We start from the raw sequence: 10,781 nt of genomic DNA, 5'->3' as shown, positions 1-10,781 counted from the left end.
TAATGTTTCCCCTATATATATATATAATTATCCCAACAAAAAAAATAAAGTTCTGCTCTTTAGAGATAAACCTTTACACAAGATTTGTGGGGTAAGAGCAGTCAGAGTACTCTTAAGAGTGTGATGTAGCTGTGAGACTACAGCATTTCCCCTCCTTTCTTCACTATTTTCCCTTGGCAATGCCATGACAATTGTTCCATGCTGAGTAGACTCCCTGAAAAGGATTCCAAAACTTGCTGCTTCTTCATTATTTTGACAGAGACTGCCAAGCATTTGGACATAGTCAGTGTGGTGTTGTTACCTGGTTAGCCAGGTCTCACAGTAGCTTATTACAGGGATGTTAGACATTAGTTACTTATGATACCAATACTATAGACTGCTTTTTTGCAGTGCTTTCCTTGGGAAGATCTCAAAAGAAAACTTCACAAAGGAGGTCAGCAGTATATCCACACTTTTAAATCTAGAGCAGTTTAATAGACCCCCACTGGATTGGCAGACATTGATACAACACAGTCAGCAAGCGTAATGTATGAAGCCACAGAAATGTGATAGGGAGAGCAGAGATCCCTACGCTTTCAATTTGCAGCTTCAACAAGCAGCTTCCCTCTCCCATTTAAAACTCAGAGTTTGTGCCAACAAAAGGCAGGAGAATTTTAGGCCTTCACTTCTGCCAGACTCTTAGAAAATGTTATCACTATCCTCCCCGGCTGTTTTCATAGGAAGAGTTGGTGCAGACTGTTTTCACCTGTGGGACTTGCTTACTCCCACACCCATTTCTCCATGGACAAAATCAACTTGAAGCCAGAATGGCAGTCACTTTCAGTCTCTTCTTCCCTGCAATCACTAAGTCAAAGGAACATGTAGGGGAGGGAAATGGACTATCTCCCAAGCCAGGAGCACCCTCTTCTCTGCTTTCAGAAAAAAGTGTAAGGTTGTTTTTTTTCCCCAGCCTCCTTTTTATAACCTCTGACTTTCTGTGCAGGAAATGGCTCCTTCTATTCTTGATGTTATCTTGTAAATGTACTAATACTGCTGCCTTGGGCATTTGAGTGGAGAAAGGTACCCAGATTTCCTATCCAGGAAATCTTTTAATAACTTCCCTTGGAGGCTGCTGTTTTGCCCAAGACAGAGGCTTGCACAGTGCAGCTGGGACTAGAGAGGACACGATTAGGGCAACAGGGCAGGGAGACCAAAAGAAGGAAACTCATCAAAGGTAAAAGTAGCGTGGCATTCAGGAGGCAGATTTGCAAGGCTTTTGCCTGTTTTCCTGCTAAGGTCAGACTGCTGAGGGGAAACAAGCAGAAAACAAGAGACAAGGGCAGAGCACAAGACTTTTAATAGCTCATTTTAAATATCATCAACATTGTGAACAACTTACACTTGTCAAAGGTGGTGCAGAATATCATATTGTGTTTTGTCATTTATCCAGTGTATATGTTTAAAAAATATCAAATACTGTCCCATCAGGAGCTTTGGTATATAATACTATATAATACTTCTTTTTTAAGAAACAGACTGGCATTGAAACAGAGGTGCAAAAGTAACATAATATGTTCACAAAACATGTTTTAAATAAGTTTCTAAGCATGCTTTCTACTGAAATCTGTTTTTAAAAATTCAGTTTTACATCTATAAATACGTAGTACAAAAATGCAAGTTTACAAGCCGTTTTTTCCAATAGCTATGCCATTTGAAGGCTTAAGTTGCAGCATTCCTCCAACATGATGATATATTTAAGCACAATAATATTAAGTATTTAAATATAAAGTTATGAAGTGTTTGAGAATATAAATTAGTAAGAACATGAAGAGACAAAATACATGCAGTGCAAAATAAATAATTCATCAGCTTTACATATGAGAGTATATATAATATTATACAAACAATATATACAAGATTATAGGATTTGATCTTGCAGTAGCTCACATTTGTCACTTAAACATGTAGGCAATCTCAGTGCAGTAAAAATGTTACTTTATGGGGTTACTCATACACTCAAAATCAGGTGCACAAGACTACCTTAGTGAAATGGCTCCTGACTGGAATAGTTCCTGACTATAACAGGTCCCACAGAAAGCTTGATGTGAAAAACGTTAGAGTTTAGTTTTATTCTTGTGAGGTGAGATACTGTTGGCATTCTGGGTCTCCTTTAACTGCTGGAGATCCAGGAATTCTTCTGCCATTTTTCGGATAGACACACCAGCATTCAGCAGATTCTCCATCCAGCGAAGTTTCACACTAGAATATTATTAGAAAAAAAACAACACAAAAAACCCCAAAAAACACAATAAGTAACTGTAAGATTACCTGTGAGGTATTGCCAATAGAGGTGTTGGACACAATTAGGATCAGAAGGTGGGCACCTGCCATGCACGGGCTTGTTTTGAATGACGTGGTCTGCAGAGCCTCTAAACAACACACTTGGTTAGGGAACCAAGACCTAAGCTCAGCTATCATAACAGAAACCTCAGATTTAATACTGTCCAGTCCTTGGTAAACAGCAGTAGATAAAAGCAATATCTTCCAGTGCCAGTGTGAGAAATGGAAGGATGGCAGAATATACAATCTCATAGGGTGAGAGCAGTGATTGAATTTACTGTCTCTTCACACAAGGAGACAAATAAGGCGGTATGTTTTGGGATTTTTTCTTGAGGAGGGGCTTAAACAGGTTTCTGTTTGTGCTTGATTAGATCCCAGGTCACAGTGTTCATGAGTCACACCATGATGCCATGCCCAAAAGCAAGGAGTCTTGATGACATAGAATTATGCAAACCTACTAAATTTGTGTGCATGACCTGTGGTTACAGGGTGTGGCTTGAGGTTCAGAGCTTTAGTTAGTTTTGCAGATTACTCTCACTGTAACTTGCAATAGATTTTTTTGAGGGTATAATGGAAATGAGCAAATAGCCTAATCCACAGGCAACACAAATCAGTAGTTTTGTCAAGCATTCAGAAGGTTAATTTTGCTCTAAAGAGTTTTTTTTTTCTTCTCACTGCCTATGTAGGTTTTCCACTGCCTGTGAGCTGAGAGCCCTCTTTTTACATAGTGATTATTACATATATCCAATGGGTTTTGGCAGGTAGGGATATTATGAATTAATGTCAACTTAATGAATGCTAATAAACCAGGTACATGGGAGCAGATAGGGCTAAAATATTTTGGAAAAGGCTTTGAGTGCACCTGTTTTGTGAAGGGAAAAGACTTCTGCCTCTACTGCTGACAGCCACCAGCATGCAGCTCACCTTGAAGAGAAGGACAAACCATCTGCTCTAAGTATCCCTGTTTTCACAACCTGCTGCAAACTTTTGAGTTTGGGAGCAGAGGGCTGTAAAAGGGTTGGCTGTAATCAGGCTAGTCGCAGCACTGCTGTGAGCAGAGAGGGGGAAAAAGGCACGCACCTGTTTGCTGTGGTAAAATCCATTCTTGTTGCAGTTGGGCAAGTAAAATTTGTAAATCTCCCCTCTGCTTCTCTGCTGAGCCTTCACCAATTTATACAGGGCTCTGTAAAGCTCCTTCTGACAAGGACCCTGCAAGAATACCAGGGTAGTGAATACCAAAATCACAAGTAAATCAGCTACATAAAAGGTCATCAGAACATAGACAGTAAAAAGCTGAAAATACTTATTAGGCATAAAGTCTACACCAGACTGTTTTGCATGTAGTTTTTCTTCTTTCAGTAGGAGCACAGCCAGAAAACTCTAGTGTTGCATTTAGACCATTGTTTTTATTCTTTGAGGTTTTTTCTGTTCTTATAAACGTGGAGATTTTAGTCCTTAAATTGACACTCAAGAAAATTTAACCTGTACTAAGTAAACACATTACTGCTTAGAGGATACAATCTCTCCTCTTATAGGGAGGTGGAAGTTAGAAGACTGGTACATGACATCGGTCACATTTTCCAGGTTGCCTTGTGCTCTGTTGATATATGGAGGATAAGTGCAAGACATAAATAGATGGTGCAAGAACAAATATCTGAATGTTTGTTATCTTTTGTACAGGACAGAACCGTTGCCAGAGCAACATGGAGCCATTCTGTAGCTCTAGGACCAAAGTTCTTGGAACTGGGAATGAAGAACTGTTTGCAATATTCACTGTTTTCACAATTTGCTGGCTCTCTTTTTTCAAAGTCACAATTTCTGTACATCAATAGTACCTAACACATTTGAATCAGTACAGGAAAGGAAAAGCAACAGAACAAATATTTCTACATTTGAGTGAAAATATAACCTCTGCTTTTGCAAAACCTCCCTATGTTAGCCCCTCATATAAGCTGTCATATTCCAGTCTGTGGATTTACTTGTGGCTCAGGGTGAGAAAAGCAGAAGCCTTAAAAATCTGAACTGCACCTAACAGCACATGTACATAACAGTTCAAACTAAATCTGTGATTAAGTCCTTTTCTGGATATGGAACGAGGCTTCCTAAGGTAGGGTGGTGATTAGTCTATTTTTTCTTTTTCTCTTCCATTTTGTCAGCGACCATTACGAACCTAAGCCGTGCTGCCCGACTAACCCAGCTCCACTATGCAGGGGTGCTGCTGCCGCCGGGACCAGTCTAACCGTAGTTCTCTGGTGCCCTCAAGTGGAACACAAACCTGCTTGCAAAGGCCGTACATTCTCATTACCCACTAGGATTTTGCAGTGTCAAGCCCCACTTTAACTGTAAAGATCTTTTTCTTTCAACATGAATATACTTAATAGTGTTTCCTTGCAATCAGAGAGAATCACATTTTGTTTTGCATTGATGTTTCATCAATAACTACATGAAAGGACTCCTTGTTATTTTGCTGTGTGTTGGACCAGTGAAAAACGCCTTAACTAAAACTAAAAAGGAGTCCAAGAATTTAATACAGATTCCTGTAAATTAAGGGGCCTGGTTATAATCTAATTGTAAATATGGTGAAACATTCAGCCTCTGCATGAAGTCTGTTTAGGACATATCTGATGCATGCCTGTTATTATAGCTCCAGTCTCTTCCTCAAGCATCTGATGAGAACATTCCAAAAGCTGGTTTGCCAGCTACCCAAAATAATGTTATTTCAATGTTGCTGCTCGAAAATTTTTGTGAGGCTCTACTGAAGTGGTGTCTGAAAGTTTTACAAAAAAAACCCACCTGCTCTTTCCATTTCTTGGGTTCAGATATTCTTTTTGCTTTCATATTTTCATATGCAGTGATGGAATTCCAGGGAATGGATTTATCCTGGCCTATGGGAAACATCAACTGATAGTTCAGCAGCTGATCCTGTGTTATTTCAGTGCTTTCCAGAGGCATATCATCAGGTTCTATAGAATCTGGAAGTGAATGATATTAAGGTAAACATCTTCAGTGAAATTTGGCATTTATTTATCAAAGTTTAAAAAGGTGAAGAGAAAGATCAACCAAAATAAAAGTAATATCTCAGACACCCATTAGAGTAGATACTGTAAGAATAAATTACATGTGCAACATGGCAAATTATACTTTGATAATAAATTCATAGAAGGGCTCAGCAGCTATTCTCTAACAAGTTGGTTATTTTATGATACTTCAAAATTACTTGAATCCCAAAGATGAAGATGCAGCATGTCTGTTAGAAGTGAAAAAAACCTTCTTGACTACAGTGGGTTGTAGAAACTTGATTAAATGAGAAAAGATTGAAGGTAAACTTGTAATGAATTTAGATTTTTGTCAGTGTGATGTATTTCTGGTTTTATTCATGAGAGGAAATGGTCAAGACCTCATCCCAGGGTATCCTGTACTTTGCTCTTGCCTCATAAATAAAAAGGGGTAGCAATTCACAGGGGCCAGAAGTAGCTCCTGCTGCTCTGCAGTAGACCAAATAGCAAAGAATTGGCAAAAATATTTGTTTCTGCCTGATCGTGGCCTTCATACCAATGCCTAAAGCATGTGTGAACTCTTCCACTGAAAGAAAGAGAAGCTCTTTGCAATTGCAGGTGATTCATCATAGGATAAAATTTTTATGTGTCTAAATTACTTGCTGGATCAAGGCTGTAAACAGGCAATAGACTGACAATGTTCAAGAAAAAATTAAGGTGAGAAATTGAGGAGGGAAAGAAAGGACAAAAGAAAGGAAGGAAGGAATGAAGCAAGCAAACTGGAACAATCAAATCAAGTTTAATGCAGGTAGCTTAAATACTCAGTTTGGTCACTGTTCTCTGCCTATCCCACACCCTCAACTACAAGACAAACTCCACTTACTTCTACTAATGGCTATTGTTATTTTGAGTCAACGATGATTATTTTTGTAATGGTACCGAGCTACCTTAATCACCACTTCACAGACATAGCAGTAGTGATGATGAAAATAATAATAATAACAATCATCATCATTATAATAATAATCATAATAAAATGAAAAAGAATAACACTGAAGAAGTCCCTGCCCATCATATAGCCTAAGATGCTTAAGATGCCTTTTTGCCCCAAGATAATTTGGCTAGTACTACACTGCTCCAGGTAGATTTTATTCCCAGGCACAAAGCTTTTTCATTCTCTATCATGACTTTTAGAGATGGACATGACCAAAGCCTATAAAACGTTTGTCCTACTCCAGCTACTGTCTGCTACTAAAGAAAAACTGTCTGCAGCCTCCCAGATACCTCACTGTAGTTATTCTGCATTGTTCCATGACTATGCTTTAGGGTTTTCTTGCTTTCAGACAGTAGCGTACTAGCTTGTTGTGAACATTTTAGGCCCGGCACCAGGATGCACCTCACCTCGAACAGGTCAGAGCACGTTTCCCTGGAAAGTGCATTCCAGCCTCCCTATATTTCAGACGTCTCCCTAACTTGGCTCATTTTTCCCAGCTTCTGGCTCCCACAGCCCGCGTCGCGCCTGCCAATCCCTCGGGCAGCAGTCGGCGAGGGCTGTGCCGCAGCGCCCGGCGCGCAGCTCCGGGCCTGGCCCGTGAGGCGGCGCGGAGCGGGGACGCGATGGCGCGGTACCTGCCGGCTCTTCTGTGCGCATCCCTCCGACCTCGCTGATGGGCAAGCACGTCCCGTGCCCCTGGATGAGGGCGGAGAGGGGCCGGGACTCCTCGGCAGGGATATGGCAGCGGAGCCCCAGGCGGCAGCGGGCGGTGTAGACCCCACAGGGCTGCCCCGGCCCGAGGGCGCAGATCTGACAGCAGCCGCAGCCGGGCTGCCGGGCAGCCTCTGGGCAGTCGGGCGGGACGGGCGGGCACACAGCTAGCCTCTCCGGGGTGCAGGGGGCGCAGAGCACGGGCTGCGCGCCGCGGGCGAGACGTGTGGCCGGCAGCGCCGGCAGCAGCAGCAGCGCCGGGAGCAGCAGCGCCGGGAGCCAGCCGCGGCACGGTGCGCATCGCGAGCCGCTCATGCCGCTGAGCAGGGGCCGGGGCAGGACAGCTTGGCGGCCTGGAGAGCAGGAGGCACCTCACATACATTCGGCCTGCCCGGGCCATTTATACAGTGCTTTGCCTGAGTATTAATCTTTAACCCCGAGTTAACTATTATCTGAAGAGAGGGGCCGAAGAAGCGTCGTTTCACTGGCAGTTCAAGTCCCTGGCCGCTGTTCCCCTCCCCTTTCACTTTCCACCTTTATCTATTTTCTTTCCTCCAGACATGCAGGAGTGCTTTTATTCCCTCACTCCCACCTCTTTGCCCCAACAAACGAGGAAAAATGTGGTGGGGGCTGGAGACAGAATTGGCAGAAGGGAATGGATGAGTGGGGGCTATCCCCTCCCTTTTTGCTTGTCACAAATGTCTCCTGTTCTTGACTTTTCATAAAAATGTAAATATTCAAAAAACAAGGAGGGAGGGGTGGGGGGAGGAGGGAAATCCCACTGAAACTGAAGCAACTGAATTCATATTTCCACAGCAACAAATGCAACAAACCCTTGTTTAATTTTCGTCATGTGGCTGCAGGTTAGGAGTACATTGACATACCGAAGAGGAGGCCTCAAGGGTAATAAAGCCATCAGGATCTTGTAACTACTGCACACATGCACGTAGGAGTCCTTGCATTAACCTCCGGGAGTGTCTGTGCAGCTGAAGCAGGATCTCGTGTGCCTGGGCTCAGTTTTGCTCCTGGGGTGAGAGAAGGAGCAGTCCCCAAAACATGCACTTCAGGGAAACTAGTATTTTGTCAAACAGTTAAAAAATAAACGAGATACCTGCTTTTCTGTCTGTCCTTTGAATGCTCTCCATCTTCTCATGTATCACCTAGAGGAGTTGTAGGTGGGAAATCTTTCTTTTTCTGCTTTGCCTGCAACAGTTGTCTAGTAAAAGTACTCAAACTTCACTGTGCTGAACAGATTATTTTATCCTGGTATTCACAATATGTACCAAGCTTGAAATAGCACATTTCACTGCAAAGTCATGTAATACAGCATGATTTTCGTTTAGTTGATTTTTTTTTTGGTTTTTTTACATTTATTTATCTTCTTTTGTAAATGCATCATTTATGTGAAACAAAGTGAAGCAGAACTGCAGAGCATGTTTAATGTCGTTATTCACTCTGTTATCCGATATTGATGCCAAAGGTTTTATTTATAATATAGTGATTTCTTACCCTTCTATATTCATAAGTCAGTTCTGAAAAGCATTCTCACTGATTTCAGATTTGAAACATTTTCACTTAACTACTTTTTTTAAAAATTCAAATACTTTTGGGCATGTCTATCTTGATACACCCAAGTTGAAACTCATTAGTATTTTAAAGTACTTTAAAGAAATCTAATTTTACAGATATAAAAATAATTCTGTGGACTTTGCATGTTTGACTGGGCATAAATTTTGGCTAAAAATGTAGGGCACAATAACTGCAATTAGACTTTTTAAACTATTTTCCCACTTTCATTTCTACTTTTTCTTGTGCATCTGTCTTGAAAAACTACGACTCCCTTACCATTGAAAATGAACTGAAAAATATACAGGAATGTGTCTATTTCCTCTCCCAAAGAGAAAAAGGAAACAATGCAACACAAAGTCTCTTTCATGAAGAAACATAAAAAAAAAAAATTAATGGAAAGTTGTAAAATGACAAAGACCCAAAGAACTCATATGCATTTGTATATGTATATGTGTGTATTCATCCACTTATCTATGGATTTTGATGTTTAGACAGCTTTTTATGAGTTGAATTGAGGATCATTGACTGACTGCTTAACATAAGCTACTGGTCTCTGAAATTATTGTACTCCAGCCTGCCGCTGTCCTGCCTGCAGTTTTTCTGTCTAAAAAAACTGGGATGAACTGAGAGTAAACAGCTTTTATTTTTAAAAAGGATTTTTTAACTCATCACCATCATTTTGAAGTAACAAGACAAAGACACAATGCAAGAAGAGCATGCTTTTCTGAATTACAGGCCTACATAAAAAACTACCATTAATTTCAAAAAAATCTCATTCTTCCCATGCACCATCATGTTTTCAGCTCTTTGGCACATTTTTCCTTGCTGTCGGGCACCTGGCAGTATCTGAACTGCTCAGGCAATTCCTAAGAACTTGCAGCCTTTTACAAGTCAGGTTTTTTTCAGTAAGAGAAACAAAGATAAACAACATTCCTCCCCACAAAGCGAAAAGTGTTTTTGAAAGTGTTTTTTTTTCTGTTTCCTTCATGGTTCCAGGTGCACTTGAAATCACAGCCCAGCCCTTTTTTCACTTGCTATCTTTTGTGAAATCAAATAGAGGAAACATAAAAATCTGCCAAAGCAGAATTTGAGAGATGTTCTTCTGTACAAAAGGTACCTCCATGAAAATCAGTCCCTTCATAATTCATTTATGTAAATGTAATGAACATATGTTAGAACAGGTTATGATGACTTAGGGCAGTATCAGTCAACCAGACAATGCTTTCATATAGGCCATGGGACATCAATGAAGTGAAAGTAGTGTGTATGTTTATGTAGACTCTGTCTGATGTAATACTACAACTCATCTACCAATCTCCATCTCTGACCCTGACATTTCTTTAAAAAACACAAACAGATAAGAGCCAGGGGGTTAAAAACATTATTGATGTAAAGTTGTGTTTACTGAAGACTTTTGATGGTAATTTTTAGGTTTTCCAATTGTCAACTACTAACTTGAACCACTTGTCAAAAGACACTACATGAATCTCAGGCAAGGATTAGTTTTTCGGCAACGTTTTCCCATTGGTTTCTCAATAATTCTTAGTCAATGACTTCACTTTGAATGATAAATAAAGTTTGAGATTTTTAAATTCTTTTTCTTTAAAGTCACATAAAGTGACTCACAGAATGTAAAGTTCTATATACATCTGGGTACAAGTAATTTTTATCCAAATAATTTCCTACTGAGACTGCTTATCTGGATAAGTTTTAAAAAACTCCAAATAAACAGTGGAATATCCTCATTAGGTTTTTTTAGGTAAGAAACTAATTCTAATTTTTAAGCTTAATATCTGTAGTGGTTTTGGTTTGCTAATTTGAGCTTTCTTGGCTAATGTAATAATTCAGTTCAGTCCTGGCCAATTATTAGTGCACTCACTAGAATGTACTTACTTATTTCTTGCTGTGGGATAGGATTAGGAGAGAGGCAAAACAGGCTCAAAACTTTAAAAGGGTATAAAGAAAAATTTATTAATAGTAACTAAAAAAAAGAGTAATAAGAATCAGAACACATCCTTCAGAACACTTCTCCTCCCCCAACAACCTTTTCTTTCCCACTGGTAATGTACAGAAGCAAAACCTAAAATTTCCAGTCAGTTTACCCCCTCTAGAATAGTATTTCTTCAGTTCACTAAGGGAGAGAAGTCCTCTTGTTAATGTCATGGAGAGTTCTCCACAAGAAAACAGTTTTT

At 40.2% G+C, this 10,781-nt stretch overlaps 1 protein-coding gene across 1 annotated transcript; it reads right to left on the bottom strand.

The window, feature by feature from the left end:
• Nucleotides 1–1,327: 1,327 nt before the first annotated feature.
• Nucleotides 1,328–7,618, bottom strand: IGFBP1 (insulin like growth factor binding protein 1). The gene is made up of 4 exons (XM_039712248.1): nucleotides 6,945–7,618; nucleotides 5,113–5,291; nucleotides 3,400–3,528; nucleotides 1,328–2,238 (listed from the first exon to the last, which is right to left on the bottom strand). Exons 1-4 carry the CDS (start codon nucleotides 7,333–7,335, stop codon nucleotides 2,107–2,109), a joined length of 831 nt encoding a protein of 276 aa, XP_039568182.1. The 5' UTR covers nucleotides 7,336–7,618; the 3' UTR covers nucleotides 1,328–2,106.
• Nucleotides 7,619–10,781: the final 3,163 nt, after the last annotated feature.

The sequence above is a fragment of the Passer montanus genome, unplaced genomic scaffold (genome assembly GCF_014805655.1).
Source record: "Passer montanus isolate IOZ18808 unplaced genomic scaffold, ASM1480565v1 scaffold26, whole genome shotgun sequence".
Classification (NCBI taxonomy): Eukaryota; Metazoa; Chordata; class Aves; order Passeriformes; family Passeridae; genus Passer; species Passer montanus.
The sequence above is the reverse complement of the archived record's forward strand: the minus strand, read 5'-3'. Positions and strand labels throughout refer to the sequence as shown.

Coding starts and splice junctions, on each gene's coding strand:
- IGFBP1 (XM_039712248.1), bottom strand. CDS start 7,335: ATGAGCGGCTCGCGATGCGCACCGTGCCGCGGCTGGCTCCCGGCGCTG. Junction 3,529..5,112: donor CCAAGAAATGGAAAGAGCAG/GTGGGTTTTTTT, acceptor GTATTCTTGCAG/GGTCCTTGTCAGAAGGAGCT. Junction 2,239..3,399: donor GATTTTACCACAGCAAACAG/GTGCGTGCCTTT, acceptor ATAATATTCTAG/TGTGAAACTTCGCTGGATGG.